At 47.1% G+C, this 25,508-nt stretch overlaps 2 protein-coding genes and 1 long non-coding RNA gene across 8 annotated transcripts in view; all 3 read right to left on the reverse strand.

The window, feature by feature from the left end:
• LOC112880354 (putative disease resistance protein RGA4) overlaps positions 1-12,049 on the reverse strand; it is a 34,159-nt gene extending 22,110 nt beyond the window's left edge. The window contains exon 1 of the mRNA XM_025944933.1: positions 9,820-12,049. Coding sequence (XP_025800718.1) covers positions 9,820-11,322 — 1,503 coding nt within the window. The 5' untranslated portion in view covers positions 11,323-12,049. The remainder of the gene's footprint in view (positions 1-9,819) is intronic.
• Positions 12,050-15,748: 3,699 nt separating this feature from the next.
• LOC112880366 lies at positions 15,749-16,193 on the reverse strand. The gene is made up of 2 exons (XR_003226304.1): positions 16,077-16,193; positions 15,749-15,986 (listed from the first exon to the last, which is right to left on the reverse strand). It is a non-coding gene; the product is annotated as an uncharacterized LOC112880366 (long non-coding RNA).
• A 1,176-nt stretch (positions 16,194-17,369) lies between these two features.
• Positions 17,370-25,508, reverse strand: part of LOC112880356 (putative disease resistance protein RGA3) — a 47,903-nt gene continuing 39,764 nt past the window's right edge. For 5 of the 6 annotated variants that reach the window (XM_025944939.1, XM_025944937.1, XM_025944938.1 and 2 more), the window contains exon 3: positions 17,370-20,423. In XM_025944939.1, the coding sequence (XP_025800724.1) occupies positions 17,638-20,415 (2,778 nt within the window). In that variant the 5' untranslated portion in view covers positions 20,416-20,423 and the 3' untranslated portion in view covers positions 17,370-17,637. The remainder of the gene's footprint in view (positions 20,424-25,508) is intronic. The other variant, XM_025944940.1, reaches the window with a different exon arrangement.

Consider the following 25,508-nt stretch of genomic DNA (forward strand, 5'->3'; position numbering starts at 1 on the left):
TCCATTGAACTCTGCATATCCGTACTTCGGAGTTTCTTGTCCTTCTAGTGACAGTGTCCAGAATTTTGACCGGTACTTCCTGGTACCGCAGATCCGGTTGCAGGTCTATTGTTTCCACCGGCACGTGTTCTCCCTCGGGTTCTCTCAGACACCTTTTTAATTGCGAGACATGAAATACTGGGTGTATATCTGACATTTCTTCCGGTAACTCCAGTTGGTATGCCACTGCTCCGACCCTCTTCAGAACTCGGTACGGTCCAATGTATCGAGGGGCCAATTTTCCTTGCACTTGAAACCTTCGCGTTCCTCGAATGGGTGAGACCTTGAGATAAGCAAAATCTCCCGGATTGAAACTTATTTCCCGCCTCTTCTTGTCTGCGTAGCTCTTCTGTCGGGATTGGGCTGCTTTCAATTTCTCGCGGATTTCCGCTACTTTTTCTTCTGCTTCTTTTATGAGTGCGGATCCAACTAGGGCACGTTCCCCAACTTCCGACCACATTAGAGGGGTTTTGCACTTTGTTCCATAGAGGGCTTCGAAGGGTGACATGCCTAGGCTGGCTTGATAACTATTGTTGTACGAAAATTCTGCATAAGGCAGACTTTGTTCCCAGTCTTTTCCGTAGGTCAGGACATATGCTCTCAGCATATCTTCCATAATCTGATTTACCCTTTCGGTTTGACCGTCCGTCTGTGGGTGATATGCGGAGCTAAAATCTAACTTGGTGCCCATGGCTTGATGCAAGCTTTTCCAAAATCTAGAGGTAAACTGGGTTCCTCTATCTGAGACAATCCTGCTAGGCACTCCATGTAACTTTACTATGTTTTCCACATAGAGTTTTGCCAGCTTTTCTCCGCCATAAGTGGTTCGTACAGGTATGAAATGAGCCGATTTAGTGAGTCGATCCACTATTACCCATATGGAATCGTGTCCCTTCTGTGATCGGGGTAGACCCACTACAAAGTCCATTCCTATCTCATCCCATTTCCAAACCGGGATAGGCAAGGGTTGCAATAATCCTGCCGGCTTCTGATGTTCGGCCTTGATCCTTTGGCAGGTATCACAATGGGCCACGAATCGTGCAACATCCGCTTTCATTCCATTCCACCAATACTTTTGCCTTATGTCCATATACATTTTGGTGGATCCCGGGTGGATGGAGTAAGCCGAGTTATGGGCTTCGTCCATGATTATTTGCCGGAAGTCTCCATCCTGGGGTACACAAATCCTATTCTCGTACCACAACGTTCCCTTATCGTCCACTCTAAAACCCGGTGCTTTGTTTTCTCCAGTTTGCTTGCAGATCTTTATTAACTCCTGATCCGAGCTTTGAGCCTCTCTAATTCTATCCTCTAGTGTTGATTGGACGCTTAGCACTTGGCTGGATCCTCGAGGAACAATGTGCACATTTAATCGTGCCATTTCCTTGCGCAGATTGTCATCCTTGGGTCCATAGGATTTCCGGCTTAAGGCGTCGGCTACCACGTTTGCCTTTCCGGGGTGGTAATGGATTTCTAAATTGTAGTCCTTAACCAACTCCAACCATCTCCTCTGCCTCAGGTTCAAATCCGGTTGGGTGAAGATATATTTCAAACTCTTATGGTCGGTGTAAATCTCGCACTTATTTCCAATCAAATAATGCCTCCAAATCTTAAGGGCATGCACTACGGCTGCAAGTTCCAAATCATGGGTCGGATAGTTCTGTTCATGGGTTCGGAGTTGGCGAGAAGCATATGCAACGACTTTCCCGTCTTGCATAAGCACACACCCCAATCCTTGTCGGGATGCGTCACAGTAAATGACAAAATCCCGATGAATGTCCGGTAGGGTCAGTACTGGGGCGGTTGTCAACCTTTGCTTCAGTTCTTGAAAACTTCTTTCACAATTTTCCGTCCAGGCGAACTTCTTCTCCTTTTTAAGAAGTTCCGTCATGGGTCGGGCTATCTTGGAGAATACCTCGATAAATCTCCGATAGTACCCAGCTAATCCAAGAAAACTTCTGATTTCACTAACATTAGTCGGTCGCTGCTAGTTGGAGACTGCTTCGACCTTCTCTGGGTCCACAGCTACACCTTCCGCGGTTAGGATATGACCAAGGAAAGCTACTCTTTCCAGCCAGAATTCACACTTGCTAAACTTGGCATATAGCCTATGTGCCCTCAGCTTTTCCAATACTACCCGCAGGTGTTGCTCATGTTCCTGCATACTCTTGGAGTAGATAAGTATGTCGTCGATAAAGACTACGACAAACTTATCTAGCTCGTCCATAAATACCTTGTTCCTGAGGTTCATAAAATAGGCAAGGGCGTTGGTTAGTCCGAAGGACATTACAGTGAACTCAAACTGCCCGTAGCGGGTGACAAAAGCTGTCTTAGGGATGTCACTTTCCCTAATCTTGAGCTGAAAATATCCTGACCTCAGATCGATCTTGGAAAAGTACTTGGCTCCTTTTAGCTGATCGAAAAGGTCATCAATCCTGGGGAGGGGGTACTTATTCTTAATGGTAACCTCGTTCAGGGCTCGATAATCTACGCACAACCTCATACTCCCATCTTTCTTCTTGACAAACAGGACTGGGGCTCCCCATGGCAACGAGCTTGGTCTGATGAAACCAATTCGTTGCAGTTCTTCTAGTTGTTTCTTTAATTCTGTCAACTCAGATGCCGCCATCCTATAGGGTCTTTTGGCTATCGGGGAGGTTCCAGGGATGAGGTCAATGACGAACTCTATATCCCTATCCGGTGGCATACCGGGAAGTTCTTCGGGGAATACGTCTGGGTATTCGTTTACTACCGGGACTCCTTCTAAGGGCTTGGCTTCCATGCTAAGCACCATTGGGTCAAACTTACTATCCCGGGTATGGCAGATCACTTGTACTCCTTCAGGGTTTGTTAGGTGTACCACTTTGTTGGTACAGCCTATGAGACCATTGTGCCGGCTTAACCAGTCCATCCCAAGAATCACGTCTATTCCCCCAGACTTAAGTACTACCAAGTCTGCTAGAAATTCTACCCACTTAAATTGATCCTTACCCGTGGACAACCTAATTGACAATTGATGTCGCCCCCAGGCGTCCGGGTTAATAGGGGTGTTTTTAGTAGTACTGTGGGTATTTTATGTTTCTCCACAAAGCTTGAGGATATGAACGAGTGCGATGCTCCAGAATCAAATAGTACTGTTGCCAAAGCTGAGTTGACTAGGTACTCACCGAGCACTACGCCTTGAGCTTCTTGAGCCTCCTGCGCATCGATGTGATTGACGCAGGCTCGTCCAAATGATTGCTGGGGCTGCTTCGTCTGTTGGCTGTTGTCGTTGTTGCGGACAGGCACTCGGTTGGCACCGGTCAGAGCTGGTCTGGGTCCATTCACTGTGTTGGAGAAGGCTGATGTGGCCGGCTTATTCTTGGCATAAGGGCAATTGGCGATGTAATGCCCTATTTCACGGCAGTTGAAACAGGCCCTAACATTGTTGTTGTCAGGGGCGACCTGGCTTGCATTGCTCTGCGGGACCCTCGTGGTATTCTGACTCCTGGGCGGGGCCTGTGATCCTGTCACTTGAGACTGAGTCCTATACTGCATCGGGGCCTGAGATCTTGGTGCAGTGTAGCTGGAGTTCCTCGGCTTTTGGTTGCGGTCTTGTTGGCGGGCCTTACTCTCCAGGAATTTGCGTTTGTTCTCCTTCTTCTCTTCAGTTTTGGCCCTTTCCGTAAGGATGGCCTTGTTCATCAGAGTGTTGAAGTCAGGGTAGATCTGAGGGGTGAGCAGGGTCCGGAGTTCTGGGCTTAGTCCTTTCTTAAACATATCCTGTTTCTTGTCGTCGTCATTCACTTCCTCCGGTGCATAACGGGCCAGCTCAATGAACCGATGGGTGTACTCTTCCACCGTCATGCTTCCTTGCTGCAGTGCGCGGAATTCATCCGCCTTGCGCTTCATGGTGGCCGAAGGGATGTGATATCGGCGGAATTCCTTCACGAATTCCTCCCAAGTGATAGTAGAGGCATCCTCGGCTGCGGCACAATAGTTTTCCCACCAGGATAATGCTGTTCCGGTGAGCTGGTGGCTGCCAGAAGGACTTTGTCTCGATCCTGGCATTCAAATGGTTCGAGTTTCCTCTGGATCACTCGCAACCAGTCGTCTGCATCCAAAGGGTTGCAGGATCCGGCAAAGGTGGGCGGCTTAGTCCTCAGGAAAGCTGTCAGCTTGTCATTCATGTTCTGCCCTCGGGGTTGCCGGTTAACGAGGGCGTTGGCCAGCGTTTCCAGTATGAGGGTCTGGTTATGGATTATCTGTGCCAGGTCTCCGAGGGGTGGGGGTGGTGGCAGTTGCTCTCCTTCTTGATTTTCTCCTCGGTTCTGACTTACTTCTTGTTCTGCCTGAGGAGGATTCTGTCCAGCAGGCTGGGCTCTGGCACCAGCAGCTGCGGCGTTCCGGCTACGGGAGGCCCTCGTGACGCTCCGGGGAACCATCTGCTGATTAGGTAGGTGGAGTTACGATTAGGTGATGTTTAAGTTGTTTAATACGTATATAAGGCGGAATCTACTTCCTGCCAGTAGTTATATAAACAAGCAGCACACAACAACACAGCTCACAACATCACAAACAACAGGCACAAACAACTTTATTACTGCAGAAAGGGGGTACAGCTTGGGGTAGGGCTAGGTCTCGTACTACTCGTCCAGGGTCATGTCCAAGGGCACGACTTAAACAAAGGGGCCGGGGTGTACATTGCTAGGGTGGCGTCGGTCATTCTACTCGCGGGGCGTGCCTTCTTCTGGGGCGGGAAGCGTGAGTGATCCTTGCTCACCGTCCTCTGGATTTCCATTGGTCGAGGGTTGCGCTGCAGCATCTCCTCCGGCGGCGGCGGCTGAACTTTCAGGGTTCTCGGGTGGGGCTTGTGTGTTTCTGAAGAGTGTCCCCCATCCTATGATGGGTGTCCCGAGTAAAACATGGTCTTCCCCAATTGCCGGGACGGGCGTTCCACTTCGGGTCCAATCTTGCATACGCCGGTCTCGTGCTTGCCTGAGGCTCTCTTGGGCTACTGCTTCGCTGCTAACCGCGGCTGCGGCTCTTGCTTCAGCATGGGCGGCTCGGATCTGCTGCAGTCTCACTGCGAGCTCCGCTTGCTCGGCTCGATGGATCTGCTCCCTCAGAAGGTTGGCTTGCTCGTCAAAGAGTTGGTCCAGGGCGGCTAGGTAAGTAGCCACTTGGTACAGGGGGCCTTCTTCGTGGCGACGTCGTTCCAGGTTTCTCATGCGTGCTTCCCAAACAGGGGTTCTGATGGCCGGCGGAAAGAACTTCGCTGGTGTGGGGGCGAGGTGTTCTTCAAAAATCCGGCACAAATAACGGAGTGCCTTTCTGATGGCCAAGGGGTAGGTGTCCTGGTGCCTAAACCCTGTGGCAGTCACTCGCCATGGTTGGACGTCGGGGTAGCGGTTGCTCCTGGCGATGACCAGGATCACCCTGCAGCGGAGGGTACCATGGCGCTCGTACTCTCGGCTGTAGTACCTTGGGCGCTCCGTAACGCCAAGGCTTTCCAGGGTGTTGATCAAAAGGCTGGGGAAGCCAGGTGCAGCTTGGCAATCGCCCTGGGTCCATCCTTCCTCAGCCATCTGAAACAAAAACAGGGTAAACAATCTGGTACAGGTGCAAAAGGGAGTATATGATATTTATTATTATAACAAGGGTGGTACAGTTTTCATGGATACGTGGTCATTGGGGTAGGGTTCTAGCTCGGGGTGCTAATCCTATCATGGGGATTCTTCCTCGGTCCTGATAGAGCGCTTCTTTATTGGAAGGAACCGATCCATCTCATTTTCGGTCTGAGTACCCTTATCCCAATGGGTTTCCATGGGTTCTTCTTCTTCTTCTTCCTCTATCCATCCACCTATTCCGTTGCGGCTCTCGTACTCTTGCATCTGGGCTTGGAGGGCTGCTAAGGAATATTCGGCGCTTGCGGCTCTGGTTCGTTGCTCCTCCAGCTCCTGGGTTATCTTTTCAATCCCATGGATTAACTTCTTCAGTTGCGCCGCCTGCTCGTTGCAGAGTGCATCTAAGCCCGTAAGGTAGATGGATAGGTGGGAGACCGTATCTTCTAAGTCTTCTTCTTCTCGTCCCAGTCCTCTCATTCGGGCAATCCAAGTACGTCCTCCTCTCTCAGCGGGTGGGAAAAATCCCATAGGAGTCCGCTGAAGGTGGTGCCTGTAGAGTACACGCAGTCGTCGCAGGGCTTTACGGGCGGCCTTTCGGTAGGTGTCGGGGAAGCGAAAGCCAGTGGTGGAGATGAACCAAGGGTCCACATCAGGGTAGCGGGTGCTTTTCTCCACAAAAACCATTATGTCGCACCGAAGGGTGCCTCCGGCGATGTACTCACGGTAGGCATACTCCGGTGGTTCCATAATCCCAACGCGTTCCAGGCTGAGCAATAGTAACTTGGGGAGGCCGGGCTCTGCGTGGCAGATTCCGTTAACCCATCCATTGCCAGCCATCTGGAACAAGGCAAAGACCAGTGGTGAGTGTTTGTGCAGAAAATTTCTAAATCGGGACAAGTTCTAGGGCCTAAAAAGGGGTCTCGCTCCTAGGGTCACGTCCTACGGCCAGCCTACGGCTCTGATACCACCTGAAGCGTCCCCCCATCAGGGAAGACTTAAAAGTGTTACTTTATCAGTCCCAGGAGGCTGATAACACTTTTATTACATCAGATGGTACATCACCATACAACTTTTCGCGGTAATGGGCAGTGAAGCGCCACTATCGCGAGGATTACAACGAAAACCCATACTACTATACTAACTACGAAAAGGGGATCATCAGAGTCTTGCGCCATGCGGAGCTCCAACGGTGACCTCACCCACAGGCAAGACTAGGTGTAGGACGGAACCCTACTCGACGTCTTCGGGGATGTAGTCGGGATCTTCCACTGTAAAAGTAAGAATGGGGTGAGTACAAACGTACTCAGCAAGTCCAATCACACCGCGGAGGGGGTTATAACAGAATTAAATGCACAGGATAATCCAAGGATAAAGTTACGGTTCATTTGCGAAAACACAATTATATGCAGGGGTTCGTTTTAAAAGCACTTTTCAAAACAAGTTCTCCAGTACCAAAGGGGGGGCACACGATGTTGATCCATCCGGATCCAAGTTTCAAACCGCTACCGGACTCCCCGTCCGCCGTAGCACAACTGCCGAATACTTTCCAAACAACTCACACCAGCTCGACCATTCCCAGAGAGAAACACTAGTTATGTGACCACACCGTAACTTGCCCAATACCGTGGGCACGGCTATTCGAATAGATTTTAACTCTGCAGAGGTGTGCAACTTTACCCACAGGTGGGGTACCACAACACGAACACCTTAGTGCCGGTGCAGATCCCATCGAGGCCCTTACCCACCTTAGCTAGACCTGGCTAGCCACCACGGGATCTATCAAGGGGTCATTCGACCTAACACCGAGGTTTAACCGGGGCATAAGTCACACAGAGCTTATCCCGTCTCCTTGATCACCCGTTGCTCCCAGCTCTCCCGATGGCTATCAGACTAACTAGTGGGGTTAGGCCAAGCCGTTGCCCATACAACGGTCAAGTGGTTTGCACGACAGGAAGCTAGGTGAGACGACACATTAACTCGGTCCTTAGGGGTGACAAGATGGATATCTCCCTTTCACGCCCAACCACACAGGTACGAGCACACCAACGGCAATTCACACAGAAAAGCCATCCATCCCGTCTGACTCACTTTTCAAAACCACATTTTATCCCTTCCCACACACACGCATTTTCTTTATAAAATCAGGTGTTTAAGGTATGGTTATCACAACAAGGGTGGCTATCCTACCATGTTTACGGCACGCAAAACCATGCAATTTCATAAAACAGGCCACTGGGTTGTGTTTATAAAAACTAGGACAAAAATATGCATCAAAGGGCGGGATTGAACTTGCCATCGTCAAACCCTTGCGGGAGGTCCCGATCGAAGCACTGTCCCTCGGGTTCGGGGTCGCAGAACTGGTCCTCGGTTGCTTGGTCGCAGTCGGGAACTCCTTCGTTCACTCCGTGTCCTACGACGCAAACAAACAGACATACAATCAAGCGAAAGAACTAAAAGCTTTTATCGTTGGGCTTGAATCGGAAATAATTTAGTTACGGAGTTAGGGGTGATATCTTTGGGTGGTTTCTTAATGGCATGGCTAAAACTATACTAGAAGCGGAGTGGTAAAGTTTCGGGTCAATCGGAGGTCGTTTCGCACATAAAATGACGCGCTAAAGGTGGTTTCAGGGCTTAAACGGGGGTCCAGGGACTTGTTCGTAATTATCTAAAGAGGGCAGGGGCTTATTTGCGAACCCTAGAATTAATCAGGGCATGCTAAAGGGTGTCGGGCATAGTTGGGTTCTTATGTAACGGAGGGATTCAATTTGAATTAATAGAATGGGCAGGGTTTCTTTTGCGAAAGGGAGCTATTAGAGAGGGGGGGTCCTTATTTAGAAATGAGAGCAAGGGTGGGGGGGTTATTGGGCATTTTGCCCTGTTCTTCCTCCTCTTGCCGGTTGAAACAGAGGAGGGGGAGGAACAGGGCGCCGGCGGCGGCAGCCTTGCCGGCCGGCCGGGGCCAAGGGCCGCCCGGGGCAAGGGAGAGGAGGGAGAGGGGCGCACGGGGAGCCCTCTCCCGGGCTCACCTTGGGCTGAGGCGGGTGAGGGGGGGCGTGCCCACGGGGCGAGGGCGGCGGCGCTAGGCGGCTCGGTGGAGGCGGCGCCGGGCTGGGGGAGGCGAGGGGCCGGGTGGTGGAGTGGGTTGTGGGGTGGGTGAGCCGCGCGGGAAGCCCATTTATAGGGGAAGGAGGCGGCGGGGCGGAGGGGATTGGGATGGGGCGGCCGGCGGGCGGTGCGGGCGCCATTAATGGCGCTCCGGCCGCATGCGGCCGTCGCGACGCGGCGTGGCGCGGGCCAGGGGCGGGGCGGCGCTCACCGCGGCGTGCGCACGTGGAAACAGTGGCGAGGGAGGACACGGCAGCGGCGGACGGCGCGGCGTCGCGGCGCGGCCGAGCGACGGGCGGCGCGGCGAGCGGCGCGGCGCGTGGAGCACGCGCGGGGCGTGCACGGCCGAGCGCAGAGGCGTGCGCGCGTGGGCACGGGCGGCCGAGCCCGGGGCGTGCGTGCGCACAGGGGAGGCGACCGCGGCTTGGGAGCTGGGCGGCGCTCGGGAGCAGAGGAGAGAAGGGAGGAAACAGGAAGGAAGGGAGAAGAAAAGGAAAGGGAGGGAAGGAAGAAAAAGGGAAAAGAAAGAAAAGGGAAGGGGAGGAAAAAGAAAAGAAAAAAAAGGAAAGGAAGAGAAATAGGGAGAAGAGAGAGAAAAGAAAAAAAGGGAGGGAGAAATGCCGGCGCCGGTCGCGGCGGCGACCGCGGCCGGTCGGCCACGCGCGGGGAAGCGCGCAGCGCGAGGAGAAAAAGGGGTTGCGTCGGCGCTGATCGCGGAAAGTGGTCGCGCGTGAGTGGCGCGGGATGGGACGGCGGTCAAGCCCGCTGTCGGTCGAAATGGTTTAGGGTTAGGGTTTTGACGGCGAATGACTTCTAAACAACGCACCCTAGCGCGTGATTTATTTTGGTGTATTTTCAGGGCGTCACAATATCCATCACATATCAATGTTTGGAAAGCTGGAGATCCTTTCTCTACGGAAGCATTCAGAATAGTTTCTGCTCTATTAACTGATAGAAATAAATGACAAGCGGAAAATGGAAAGTCCTCACTTTTACTCAGTTTTGTTGCTACAGTAGCGCACTCGTTTCCCATAGAATCCATTGCAACATCATGCATAAGGTCATGGATCTTACAAGTAATTCTGGAGACCTCGGTATGATTGAACTGAAATGGGATTCCCTTCACATCTTGAAAAAAAGATCTTGCTGCCAACTCAACGAAAATATTTTTACCAGTAATTTCAGGACGTTCTCCTTGTTTCTCTAGGATAAAACCATTAGCCATCCACAATTGGATCAGCATTTCCACATCAATCTCATAATCCTTTGGAAACATAGCACAGAAAGCAAAGCACTGCCTCAGATGTGATGGCAAGCCATTGTAACTGAGCTTGAGTACTGGTAAAATTTTATTTTCCTCATCGCAAATCGAGCTTCTTCTTAATACAGACTTCCATTCTTCCTCGGTGGTCTTGGTACGCAGTAAAGAGCCCAATGCTGTAGCAGCCAAAGGAGAGCCAGCACATCTCTTGGCAACTTGTCCGACCATTTTAACTAGTTCACCAGGCCACTCCTCTTCTTTTGAACTGAATGCTCTTGTCTTGATTATTTTCTCTATGAAGTATGCACCCAAGCTTTCAAGTTTATAGGCTCCTTCAGTTTTACCCATCATTAGTTTAGCAACTGCTTCATCACGAGTTGTTGTCAGCACTGAGCTACCACTGCCACCATGCTGAAGGTAGGACTTAAGCCTTTCCCACTTGTGCTCATCACGGTTCCATACATCATCCAATACGAGTAGGTACCTCTTCCCACTCACTGCATTTTGAAGCTTCTCCAATGCTGAGCAACCAGTTGGTTTACAACCATTCTCTTTCAGTATTCTATCAGCCAGGGAATCCACCTCAAAGTTATCAGAGACACACACCCAGAGCCGCAACTGGAAATGCTTCTTGATTTCAGGGTCATTGTAAATGAGCTGCGCTAAGGTGGTCTTGCCCAACCCTCCCATTCTGACGATGGGAAGGACCGTGAGATCCGAGCTGCTAGCTTGGGCAAGTAATCTATCAACAACATCCTTCTTCTCTCGGGCTCTTGATTCTTTGGCAATGTTCACAGGGTCGATGATATGAGAATTATTCTGCCTCAAGTAATTTGTGGGCTCTGGTGGCCCTGGTTTGAGCATGAACCTAAAGTCATTCATCTCTTTGGTGAGGTCATCAATTTCTTGCAAGATCATACGGAGCTTGTTTGCCATCATGTAACGGAAAACAATACGGTTGTGAGTAGGGAAGAGCTTTATTACATCCATGCCGAGGTCCTTGTAGCGGCCCTCCTCCTTGGCTCTGCGGCGCAGCGCCTCGTACTTGAACTCGTCGAGGACATCATTCGCTTGGTAGGTCACCTTCCGGACCTTCTCCAGCCAAGCTTTCGCCCCTTCTCTCTTGGCTGCTGCCTGTTCCTCCGCGTCCATGATGACGTCCAGGATGTGCAACAACTTGCGCTTGAGGACCTCGTGCTGCTCCTCCATGCCCTCCATCACCTTGTACTGGTCCAGGAGGTAGCTGGAGGCCTTCTCCTTCACCATGGACACCAGCGGCCCGACCACCATGGTGGCCAGTACCTCAGCCATGGCTACGCCTGGAGCTCCAAAACACACGCACAGGACACAGGGAAACACGGTTGTTTGGGTGGAGAGGGAGAAGCTAGACAATGGGTTTGAGAAGCTGCTTTGTGGAAAATGAAGACTCAGAGCATTGACGCCGTTCGTCCAGATGCGTCTGATTTGAATATCTTGATTTGCATCTCATCAACCAACGAGAAGCCAGTCTAAGGAGAAGGAGACCATGTGCACTTTGCAGAAATTTTAGACCGTCCATCAGCATATCGAGGCCAGGAGAATAAAGAATACTACTTCGATAATGCATCTCGAAGCCAGTAGTTTGTTAAATGCAACACTTGGGTCTCATGTTTTGTTTAATAATGGCAACTCGAAGTTTTGTTTTTTGCAGGATCAAGCTACAGAAAGAAAAAGGAACCTCCAGTCGCGCGGCGTATCCTCCAGCATAGATTCTCTCTTATCTCCCTCTCTCATCCAGGTCATGAGATTAGGAGTGGGATTGGGATACCGAGCCTGGTGCACACGTCTAGGAGTTGCCTTGAAGCTTTTATGCTACGTGCTAGCATAATAATTTATCTAGGAACTATGTTAAACCATCTAGTGAGATGATCTTAACAACAACTAGGAAGATATTTATCCTGATGAGCCATTCAAACTCCTCCATAATAAACTATTGAAAGCGACGCCTAGGACTGATTTAGCCCGTCAGTATCTTGCGTAGACTACTTACCAGTACTTGCTTTGTAGCTTAACTACGGACTTCAATTCGAAATCAGATAGAGAAGATCGTTTTCATTTCACCTGCTTGATGGTGGTGCTGGTCAGTGGTGTCGGCAGCTCTACTGGGGAGAGGAATGATTGTCCCCGGAGCACAAGCCCGGCAGATTAGGATTTAGTAGCATGGCTGGCCACCCGTGAAGTCTTGCGACAACTGAGAAGAACTTGATGCTATTGGTTTTCGTTGCGTAAGTATCTTTGAGGGTCTCGGTTTTTGCTCCGGAGGAGTTTAGCCTCGTACTGGAGGTAGGATTTCCTCATTTGGGCGGCTAGTGTTTGGTGAGATAGGATTTCCTCATTTGGGCGCCTAATGTTTGGTGCCGTTGGCTCAGGCTCAGTGATTGTCCCGGAGTTCATGGTCTTCTTATTTGGTGATGCTAACGTAGATTTTTGTTGAGCCGAGAACACGGTGGGCATATCTGTCGGGATCCGAAATATATTTTTTCCAAATAAAAAAGTGAAAAATGATGTTCTAACTCAAAGGAATAATCTTATATGCACTCTCAAAAATCTTCAAAAATCATCTCGGTTACAGTAAAAGATGGGGTATTTATACCCCTACCTTCGTTACACGGTTCCGGTAATGCCTCTACCTACCCGGAATATCCGTTGGATATTCGGATATTCCGGTTCCTAGGTCATTTCCGGACGTTTGCGTGTACAAATTTTTCACTACAAGATGACCATGCTACACATGTGACGGTGAAGGGTATGGGTAACCTTCGCTCCTCCGCCTCGGGTCTTGGCGTCGTCGAAGATTGTACAACCGATTCTTTCGTCATCCGGAGGTCGGTCTTAATATCCGACGTGCTGATTACGCGCCCAGGCGAGTGGTTCATCCTAGCACGAAGGTCACGGTGCAACCTTCGCTCATTCGGCTAGGCGCAAACCTTCGACCATCACTGAAATTGACCGTCACTGACTGAAATCGACCGTCACTGAGAGAGCTAGTCCTGCAAATCAAATTAAGAGAACCGTGAAATACCTTTTGTAATGCCTGAAAGCTTCGACGTAACCTTCGGCGAGGCCTCCTCTTGGGTGGCGATCCCCAACAGCGGCCAGCAAGGAGATGCAGAGGAGCTGGGTTCAGAGGCAGAGGAGTTCGTGTCTCAGTTCTGCTCCTTCCATCCCTTGCTTTGCCGCTTGCCTGCTTCTCATGTCTCGTGGCCGTACAGAGCAGAGGATGGCTTATGAGGTGCAGTGCTAAAGTAATTTTCTATGAACACTTACCCTCTGCTTGGTTTGACAATACTAACAGGAGAAATGTTGCTGCAAGATGTAGTTTTGAACAAACAGGCCTTAACAAGGAGACCTCTGCACAAGGATCGCCCTGCACACCATTCAGTGTCGGGTACCCACATAACATGGTATAAAGTTCAGCAATTCCCGTGCATTTCAAGCAGGAGATCACCCAGATCAACACCTAAGGCAATACAAACCACACATGACGTAGGGTATTATACTCTCGGCGGCCCGAAACTGTCTAAACTTTGTATTCCTTGTACATTCGACTATCGACACCCTACCTACAAACTCACCACCTCGGAGGCCCTCGGTGGGCGTGGCGGTAATACACTGACAGTACTCCCTCGGTTCCAAATTGCTATGTATTTGGACATAGTGTACATATCGGTGCATAGAAAATATATGTATCTAGAAAAGTCAAAACGAATTGTTATTTGGCATGGAGGTAGTATATATAAAGAAGAATACACTATGGTATCCAATAGTAAAAGATTTAAAGGAAATTATTGTTTATGTAAAAAGGCAAAATGCAAGTAAAGAAAACTACACTTACTCAAACTATATGCAATGAAGCTAGTGAATTTACAGAGTAACGTCAGAACAAATGCCGCTTTAATTGGTTCTCTAAATGTAAGCTGATCCGAATCAGACGCTAAAAGGGAAATTAATCACAGAGTACTGTACTATCATATAGTATCAGTTCAAAGCACCGTGGGAAAAGTTAATTCACCAAGGCGTTTGGAAAAAAACTAAATCATATCACATAACAGAATGTTTAAGTGGAGAGTTGCATTTTGGACAACACCAATTGGGCTTCTGATCATTTCGTTAAAGGGAACAAGGAAACAAGGAAACTGGAGATTACCAAGCTCACTTTCTGTACAAGTGAACACGCATACAACCATGCGTTGGAGAAAAATGGATCCACAGTGCTCCCTCTTTTTTCCGAAATTCTGGATGTTTTAGACATTATCTCGCGTACATCATGGAGTGATTTATTAGTGTGCCTATTTCCGATCTTGCCCATATTTAATACAGTGGTTATCTATTGCTATTTGCTTGTCAAATACGCTGGCGAGCTGTGAAGGACTTGTAGACGATGGGCCACACGCAGGAGACGAATGGGCACGCGGTGCTGGCTTAATGTCACTAGCAGCGCTAACAAGTAGAGAATGCAGACAGGCTGGACTAATCAACAAAACTGGCCGATTATTCCATTCCAACTATGAAATTTTTCGACAGGGATGTATGTTAAGCAGGTTACCTGAAATTTTTCAACAAGGAACTATAGTATGCAAACTAAATTGACTGTAATTTCAAACGAGTATATGCAAAATTGTGAGAATTATAGCATCCTTGGGGGAAAAGGAAAGAAAATTCATGAGGAGCTGGTAGAAGAGGTCAAGGGAGTACACGTTGTCCTTTTTGGCGAAGTAGATGGGGGCGGGGCCGGGGATGCGGTCAAGCGCGGCGTTCCTCTGGGGTAGGCCGCATAGCTCCATCAGGCGTGTCGGGCACATCGTGGTGGGAGGCGAGGTCATGGGTACATGACCCCACATCCTGGAGCAGCGTGGTGGTGCACGAGCAGGAAGAGGACGGCGACAAAGTCGAGGAGGAAATTTCATTCAATCTACATAAAATTCTCACCCTCGATTTGAATAGAAAGAAATATGAATAGTGACCGCAAATAATTAAAGAAAATTTTAAAGCACCGAGCGAAAAGTCATACAATCATCGAAAAAAACTGGATCCACAGTACTCCCCATGATTTCAAAAATCCAGACACGTGCTTGACTTATAAATTGCAATGGTAACCAGCATATAAAGATTAAGGCATGACAATGATAGCTCGAAGATGCATCCATGTTGTAGCCATAAGCAGCAATAATACAAAAATCTAGATGTTTTACACATTGTCGTATCACGTGCTGATTTATTAGGGTGCCTATTTTGAGACGAAATTTAAGGCAAGAGCCAAACCTCGTCATGGTGGATAGGAGCCGGTATTGTAACAACTCATCCCTTCATTTGTTTTATCAATTCAGAAAAAGGTGGATTACAAGAAACAAGTCAGCCGAGCTGGAAATGGGATTGCTAGTTGTTGTCTGTCCTGTGCTTTTCCTTGTGAGACTGGTGGCTGCTCCATCTGGTATTCTAAAATTCAGTGACAGCACAAGCTCACAGCACGCTAGTGTAGTGTGGTGCAGATCGCAACAACTATTTAGTTAGGATTTGCTTCACATTATGATATGGTTGACACCAAACATCCTGTTTATAATGGCAACAAATCAAATCTACACGGAGAAGGCAGAGATGTCAGTTTACCATCTCAAAACCGTCGAAACCCGCAGCACCGAAACACGTCACAGTTCAAAAGAAAAGAGAAGGATAAAAAGCTGGATCATGGAGCTCGGTATGCTATAATTCTTCAGATTGCACTCTGGGACTTGTTTTCTGCTCAAAATAAAGGACTTCAGCTTGAAGAAGGATAAAGGACTCGAGCACGGAGCTCCATGTGCTAAATTCTTCAGCTTGCGTTCTGGGACTTGTTTGCTGCTTAAAATCTTGGACTTCCGATGGAGTTCACTGGAGATTATCTTCAGTAAGTGTATATTATACATTCTACCACGGTCACGGGTCTGGTAATAACGATCCTACAAGGAAGTCACACCTTATAGGGAGTCAGCATTATTAGGAGATACAATCATTTGAAATCAATCATCAAGAACACTAATATTACAAACCTTGGTGATATCCCTTCAAAAAAAACTTGATGGTAACTTTATTTATTAGGTCCTCAATCTGCTATTTCGAGCACGCCAGCGTCCTGATTGCACGTTTCCAAGTCGTTTCTGGCAGATCAGGCCGTGATCATATAGATGATGTTAGAATTTATGCATTCAAATCAACAAGAAATTAGAAAGTACATATACAGGAGAAAGTGCAAATAAATATAGGAATTAGTTGTGCATTGTTCTCGATACAATGTATATATCATCAACGGTTGGCTAGAGGTTCTAAACACCACGCTCACAAAGTTTTTATCACTAAATCATACCACATCTTGTAATAACTAACAAAATCTTTTAAGTGGAGAGTTGCGTTTTATACAACACCAATTGAGCTCCTGATCATTTTGTTAAAAGAAACAAGCTGGAAACGGGAGATTACCTTCGTAACGGGCATCTAGATGTTTCTCCTCGAGGCAATCTAAATGGCTCCGTAGGCTCCGCGGAAGCAACTTTATACCATCACAATCTTGAATATCAAGAACTCTAAGAGATGAGTATGCTTGAGGCCCATCCGGTAAGGACACCAGACTTTCGCAACAATCAAGCCTGAGATCTTCCAGCGACCACAGTTCTCCTACGCAAGATTCCAGTGACTTCAACCTACCGCAGAACCGAATAGTTAATTTTTGGACGACATCTAGCTTTCCTGATAGGGATTGAAGGTTGCCGCAGCTATAAATTTCCAAGAACTTGATAGATGGAGGAAGATTGGCAACCTCTGACAAATGATCGCAACTCTGTATAATTAGAGATTCTAGGCATGGAAGGGAGCGATGGTTGGCTGCTGAAGACAGCTTCAGTACAGCTGTAGACGCCGTGGCCTCACTACCGCTGGACCCTGGAATTAATGATGACGTGTCCGGCTGTACGACACCTTCTCCACCCACCGGCATCACATACTCATGCTGACCGAATATGATGGACTTGAGATTATTACCGCAGAAACCAATATGTAATTCCTTGAGAGATGCCGGCAGGTTGGGGACCTCCACCAAAGATGTGCAATCACTTATATATAGATATTCCAGACGTGGCAGGAGTCCACCCCGTTCTGGAGCAGATTGCCCGTCAGAAGCTTGTGTGTGTCCTGTCAGTTTGCTGCACCAAAAAATCGATAACCTCCTTAGGGATACCAGGACCTGGAACACGTTTTCTGGCCAGTAGACAAGAGCGTCGCAATTCCAAATTCTCAAATCTACAAGCCGTGCAAAACATGTCCACAACGCTAGTGCACCTGGGTGGGAGGAGAACAAAATGTCGCACCTCCTTAGCGTCATAGCTGCCAGGGGGAGTTCATGATCCCATTTCTGCTTGACATGCAGCAATGTTGTTTCCGCGTCATCGGGTGACACATCCAGACGCAGACTGGACAGCGAAGGAATGCATCTGCTAGCTGCCTGCAGGGATATTTGGTGACCTCCTTCTATGGCTAATTTACCTAGCTTGGGTGTTTCAGGGAGACCAGTCAACTTCGGGCAGAATTTAATTTTCAACTCCTCCAGCAGAGGAAATGTTACCCCGTCTCCTCCCATCTATCAAACATATTCAAAGATCTTAACGTCATGTTCCACAATGCTGGAAATGCGGAGCGGCACTTAGTATCAACTCCGCCAGATGATTCCGTAATCACCGATGCTGCTTTTGGTAATGCAGTCAAACTTCCACACTCGCCGATCACCAGCTCCTCAACCTCGGGAAATATCGTCTCTTCTCCTGGTACCACATCTGTGTCCAGCCATGCCTCAAATTTTGGCATATTAGACAAGAAAAGCACCTTCAGTTTCTGAAATGTGACGGCTGTAGCAGCGCCGCTGCACAAACAATGTAAACTTTCCAATCCTGACAGGTGAAGAATTTCCAGAGCTGGTAACTGCCAGAGTGCAGGAAGCTTCCCGAGCTTTTTGCTACCAGATAACTTAAGCTCCACCATGCCATTCAACATATCCATCCACGTTGGAAAAGTACTGTTCCCACAGGAATATATCCTCAGGACCTTCAGCCCATCATGAGGTTTGAGACCTTCCACCACCTCTTCGTGATTATTATTTTGTGCTTCCTGATCACCATGAGTCCATCTTAACTCCAGTTCAGTCAATTTTTTCTTGTTTCCAAGACCTGCTGCTTGCGCACCATTTGCTCCTGTGATATTTTCGAGCTGTCTTAGCTCTAGTCTACCACCGAGGTCCAAATCCTGCAGCTCTCTCATATTACTGCAACCAGAGTCGGTACCTGCTACAAAGCATGTAAGTGTCTGTAGGGAAGTGAGGTGTCCGAGCCCTCCGGGCATGCTTTTCAACTTTCTACATCCGTGAGTGTAGAGTTGACGGAGGGAAGTCAAATAATTCAGATTCTTTGGAAGTCGCTGAAGATAATAACAATCAGAAAGGTGTAGTGTTTGCAGATGATATAGGATGCTAATGTCTTCAGGAAGTGCTTCAATTTCACTTTCTGAGAGATCAAGATACCTCAGGTGATGAAGATATTTCGGCCTTAGGAACGAACCTCGTTTGATCTTTAAAGCTCTGATAGAGTTGTATTTTGATAAGATCTTCAAATCTTCTTTTACATGTCCATCACATATCAATGTTTGGAAAGCTGGAGATCCTTTCTCTACGGAAGCATTCAGAATAGTGTCTGCTTCATCAACTGACATTAATAGATGACGAGCAGAATATGGAAAATCCTCAAATTTACTCAGTTTTTTACCTATATTAGCACATTCGTTTCCCATAGAATCCATTGCAACATCATGCATAAGGTCGTGGATCTTACAAGTAATTTTAGAACAATACATATACTTGATCCGTCCAAAAGTATCATATTTTTGTTCAAATGGGACACTCTTCAAATCCTGATAAAATGACCTCGACTTCAGCTCATTGAAAATTTTTTCTCCAATGGTTTCAGGACACACTCCTGGTTGCTCTGGGATAAAACCATTGGCCATCCATAGGTGGATTAGACTTTGCACATCAATCTCATAATCCTTGGGAAACATAGCACAGAAAGCAAAGCATTGCTGCATATATGATGGCAAGCAATTGTAACTCAATTTAAGTACTGGTAAAATTCCATTTTCCTCATCACAAATTGTGCTTCTATTTAGTACAGCATCCCATTCTTGCTTGCTGGTCTTGGTACGCAGTACAGAGCCCAAAGCTGTAGCAGCCAAAGGAGAGCCAGAACATCTCTTAGCTACGTCACCAACCATGTCAACTAGTTCACGAGACCTTTGCTCTACTTGTTTTGAACCGAATGCTTTTGTTTCAATAATTTCCTTTATGTAGATTTCATCTAAGCTTTTGAGATTTTTTACTTCTGTTGTACCCATTAGCTGAGCAACTTTGTCATCACGGGTTGTTGTCAGCAGTGAGCTACCTGTGCCACCATGTTGAAGGTAGGACTTCAGCCTTTCCCACTTGTGCTCATCACGGTTCCAGACATCATCCAGTACGAGGAGGTACCTCTTCCCACTCACTACGTTTTGAAGCTTCTCCCGTGCTGAACTTCCACTTGGATTACAACCATTCTCTTTCACTATTCTATCAGCCAAGGAATCTGCATCAAAGTTATCAGAGACACACACCCAAAGCCGCAACTCGAAATGCTTCTGGATTTCAGGGTCATTGTAAATGAGTTGTGCTAAGGTGGTCTTGCCCAACCCTCCCATACCGACAATTGGATGGACCGTGAGATTTTCATTTCCGACTTGAGCAAGCAATGTAGAAACAACTGCCTTCTTCTCATCAGCTCTCGATCTGCTGGCGATGTTTGTTGGGTCGATGATATTAGAATTATACTGCCTCAAGTAATTTGTGGGCTCTGGCTGCCCTGGTTTGAATTTGAACCTAAATGCATTCATCTCGGCGACGAGGACATCAATTTCTTTCAAGATCACGAGGAGCTTGTTTGCCATCCTGTGACGGAAAACAATACGGTTGTGAGTAGGGAAGAGCTTTATTACATCTATGCCGAGGTCCTTGTTGTGGCCCTCCTTCTTGGCTTTGCGGCGCAGCGCCTCGTACTTGAACTCGTCGAGGACATCATTCGCCTGGTAGGCAACCTTCCGAACCTCCTCTAGCCAAACTTTCGCCCCTTCTCTCTTGGCTGCTGCCTGCTCCTCGGCGTCGGTGATGACGTCCAGGATGGCCGGCAGCTTGCGCTTGAGGAGCTTGTGCTGCTCCTCCATGCCCTCCATCACCTTGTACTGGTCCAGGAGGTAGCTGGAGGCCTTCTCCTTCACCATGGACACCAGCGGCCCGACCACCATGGTGGCCAGTACCTCAGCCATGGCTACGCCTGGAGCTCCAAAACACACGCACAGGACACAGGGAAACACGGTTGTTTGGGTGGAGAGGGAGAAGCTAGACAATGGGTTTGAGAAGCTGCTTTGTGGAAAATGAAGACTCAGAGCATTGACGTCGTTCGTCCAGATGCGTCTGATTTGAATATCTTGATTTGCATCTCATCAACTAACGAGGAGCCAGTCTAAGGAGAAGGAGACCATGTGCACTTTGCAGAAATTGTAGACCGTCCATCAGCATATCCAGGCCAGGAGAGAATAAAGAATACATCTCGAAGCCAGTAGTTTGTTAAATGCAACACTTGGGTCTCATGTTTTGTTTAATAATGGCAACTCGAAGTTTTGTTTTTGCAGGATCAAGCTACAGAAAGATTCTCCATCCAAACAAATGGACAACTCTATGATCTGTTATATATGGACAACTGGAATAGCATGGTCAATGAGTTCTATGCACTAGTTAAGTGCCCGTGCACATGGGCTGCTCAATTAAACCTAGAGAAAACATTTTATTTGGTTTCACCTCGCTTACAAACTATAATACAATTTACTTCATTGCGGTGCCTAATCGTGATCCTCTATGAAAATTAGGCAATCAAAGAATTCCTTGTATTCTCTTGGCACCAACTTAATCAACTTTTATGCAAGTAACAACTTAGACTAATTGATGCTAAAATCAGAAAAACAACCGGATCATAATGACTATTCGCAAGTGTGCTGAGATACTGCATTTGCAAGGAAACTACAATTTCCAGATTCTATAGACTAATAATCCGAGGCTGTCGTGGGTTGATGTCTCCGTGCTGAGGCTCTTGGTGCCAGTTACACTGCTACTCAAGCCCTCTGTTCAGAGAAGAGATTGTCTGCTCCACCAGAGACCTCAGCCGTTAAGCCCTCATGGTCAGTGTGCTCAAATAGGTGCTTTGCGGTGTCAATCCTGAAAATCAAAGAAAACTAAGAAGGTCCGTGAATCAGAAAGCTAATGCAAAATTGCTTTCCTAAGATGGGCCTTCGCATTAAGCTGTTGTCCCAAAACTTGACAAGACATTTCAAAAAAGTAGTTCAGGTTTCATTAGAAGAAAATATAAGAGAATATAGAACAGTTAGGTTTATTTCATCCACGAGCCTAATTTCATGCGATGTACATATATATATGTGTAGAGCCTTGGCTGGTAAAATAGGCATGTTCATACAGAGAACTGCTACAAAACATACTTGTTACTATTAAGAGAAGTACCTATTTGAAGAAACTGGAACGTATCATGTCAGGAAAGGAGCACCCAATTACAATAACCATAGCCTGCGTCCAAGTTTTGCAATCATATAACAATTTAATGTACCTGACTATGACTAACTGCAACTTGATGCTACATCCTGTTCTCTTGTTATGTAATTCCATTTAGATAATCCTATTGTACTGTATTAGACGACCCTGTCTCTTCTGCTATCAAGTACTGATTGCACAGCACATAACACCATGTTATAATCAGCATCCTAGGCCCATGTACAATATTGATCATTTTTAATTCTAAAACTTCTTTTAAAAAAAATCTAAATGTCATCTGCTATCGTCAACTAAACATTGTATACATAGATCACAATAGAAAGTCCACCTTCAGGGAGCACAGTAAGCACTTGCATGTAGAATAATAGAATTGATGTATAATGGATTGATTGCATTGAGGCCTAGGCCACTATATATAGGGGTACATGACTTGAAGGACAAGGAGCCTCTCCTACAGATATAGTAGCATATGGATTCAATCATAATCTACCTAATATAGAAATATCCATAACATGCTCTAATATTCCCCCGCAGTCACAGTGGGAGTACTACAGACGGTGAGATTGGAGAAGAAGCCAAAGGTAGAAACCAAAGGAGAAGTACGTGCGGGTGAGGCATGGAGGTGGGGCATCGCAGGGACGCCGCGCATCCTAGCCATACCGCACAATCGAGAACGATGAAGATGCCGGTGTGATCGATGCTGATGTCAGAGTAGACACACGCGAAGATGATGACGGCGATGGGCGGCCCAATCCGATCTTAGATCGGAAAATAAAAAAAGATGCTGATCAATTGACCGGCGAGAGAGAAAAAAACCCGATCAAGGATCAGGAAAAAGACTCTCTAGGGCAGCCGATCAACTCAATCGGCAGCGCGAACCCTAGGTATAGGCAGCGCAGCCCCTGGCGGAGATCATGGAGATAGATCTCACCGGGGGCGCGCGGAGCGGAAGCAGACGGCGGCTAGGGTTTGTGGCCTTGGATCAAAACCTAAACTCGTGATACCATGTAGAATAATAGAATTGGTGTATAATGGATTCATTATATTGAGGCTTACGCCGGTTTATATAGGAGTACATGACTTGGAAGGCAAGAAGCCTCTCCTACAGATACAATCCTAATCTACCTAGTATAGAGATATCCCTAATATACTCTAATAGTGCATGTCAGGCATTTGCGCATATCAGCCCTTCTTCCCTCATCTCTTATGGTTTGCGCCTATCTGCAAGTACTGGCTGTGCACCAATATTGCTACTATTTGTGCCATCTAGAAGGACAATAAATATTTATACATGTAGTGTTTGGCATGACCTTTAGACAATAGTTGATCAACATTACTTGCGCTAGTGGTGGTTTTTAGCTAGGTCTTTGAACCGAGGAAAGACCCCAGATCATTTTGAAGGCTATCTGCAAGGAAGACAGAGATTGTATTGGTCAACACCAAAGATAGCATGAGTCCAGAGCTATAACGGGGGCAGGTTGAACTGAACATTATACTCTAGTTTGAAAGGAGATATCACTGTGATGTTTTGATTGTTTTCTAGCCTATATAATTGACAAAACCTGATCTGATCTCATCAGGGATCCAACACCTTCCAGGCAAAACTTGCGATTCAGTTTTGATGGTGGTGCTGGTGAGTGGTGTCGGCAGCTCTACTGGGGAGAGGAATGATTGTCCCGGAGCGCAAGCCCGGCGGGTGGTGGGGCCCAGACTGCTCCCCTTTCCGCGCTGCAGCCGGCACCGAAAATATCTCGACGAGCCAAATGACGTCCCTACCCTCGCAACGCCTGCCGGTGCGCTGCGCGTTGTTAGGATTTAGTAGCATGGCTGGCCACCCGTGAAGTCCTGCGACAACTGAGAAGAACTTGATGCTATTGGTTTTCGTTGCGTAAGTATCTTTGAGGGTCTCGGTTTTTGCTCCGGAGGAGTTTAGCGTTGTATTGGAGGTAGGGCTTCCTCATTTGGACGGCTAGTGCTTGGTGCTGTTGGTTCAGGACTTAACGATTGTCTCTTCTTTGGTGGTGCTACGCAGGTTTTTTCGAGTTGAGAACACGGTGGGTGTATCCGTTGGGATCCAAAAGATATTTTCTCAAATAAAAAAGTGAAAAATGATGTTCTAACTCAACGGAATAATCTTATATACCCTCTCAAAAATCTTCAAAAATCATCTCGATTACAGTAAAAGGTACGGGTATTTATACCCCTACCTTCGTTACACAGTTCCGTTAATGCCTCTAGCTACCCGTAATATCTATTGGATATTCGGATATTCCGGTTGCTAGATCATTTCCGGACGTTTGCGTGTATAAATTATTCACTATAAGATAATCATGCTACACATGTGACGGTGAAGGATCCGAGTAACCTTCGCTCCTCCGTCCCGGGTCTTGGCGTCGTCAAAGATTGTACAACTGATTCCTTCGTCATCAGGAGGTCGGTCTTAATCTCTGATGTGCTGATTACGAGGCCAAGCGAGTGGTTCATCCTAACACGAAGATCACGATGCAATCTTCGCTCATTCGGCTAGGCGCAAACCTTCGACCATCACTGAAATTGACTGTCACTAACTAAAATCGACCGTCCCTGAGAGAGCTAGTCCTGCAAATCAAATTAACGGAACCGTGAAATACCTTTTGTAATGCCCGAAAGCTTCAACGTAACCTTCAGCGAGGCCTCCTCTTGGGTGGTGATCCCCAACAACGTTCATATTCTAGGATAGGGGATGGAATATGGTCCACGCCTCACATCTGTTGTAACTACTCGTACCATAGTAGAACTAGTTGGAAACAGTCGGAAACTACCCGAAAAATACTCGGGTAGGACTCCTAAACTCGTATCTGGCTAGGATTTCTATACAATCCTGTCCTCCCAGACTATATAAGGGTGGACAAAGACCCTACTCAAACAGAACCATGAGGGACAACTTGTACCTCATGCAGGAGATCACCCCGATCAACACCTAAAGCGATACAAACCACACAGGACGTAGGGTATTATGCTCTCGGCGGCCTGAACCTATCTAAACTTTGTATTCCTTGCACATTCGAATTCCTGATCTCAGCGAGACCCTACCTACAAACTCACCACCTCGGGGGTCCTACCTCCATTCCAAATTACAATTCGTTTTCGTTTTTTTTGATACATAGTTTTTGATATGTATCTAGACATAGTGTACATATCGGTATATAGAAAAATATATGTATCTAGAAAAGTCGAAACGAATTGTTATTTGGGACGGAGATAGTATATATAAAGAAGAATACACTATGGTATCCAATAGTAAAAGTTTTAAAGGAAATTATTGTTTATGTAAAAAGGCAGAAGGAAAGTAAAGAAAACTACACTTACTCAAACTATATGCAATGAAGCTAGTGAATTTGCAGAGTAACGTCAGAACAAATGCCGCTTTAATTGGTTCTCTAAATGTAAGCTGATCCGAATCAGACGCTAAAAGGGAAATTAATCAGAGTACTGTACTATCATATAGTATCAGTTCAAAGCACCGTGGGAAAAGTTAATTCACCAAGGCGTTTGGATAAAAACTAATACCATTTGGCCGCATTAATTCTGTGATGGCATGCTTAATTTAATTTATGACTAGAGGAAGATGATTGATTTCACACGATCCGAATTAGCAATTACAACCATGGTCAAAAAAGTGAACAGCAAAGATCATCTTATATTTAAATTCCTTTGTAGGGACAACAAGAAAAAGAGATATAGAAGGAGTTAAAGGATGTCTATAGTAAGTGCAGGATGCTGGTGCCTAAACTTACGTGTTTAGATACCCGAATATGCA

This window comes from Panicum hallii, chromosome 2 (genome assembly GCF_002211085.1).
Source record: "Panicum hallii strain FIL2 chromosome 2, PHallii_v3.1, whole genome shotgun sequence".
Lineage (NCBI taxonomy): Eukaryota > Viridiplantae > Streptophyta > Magnoliopsida > Poales > Poaceae > Panicum > Panicum hallii.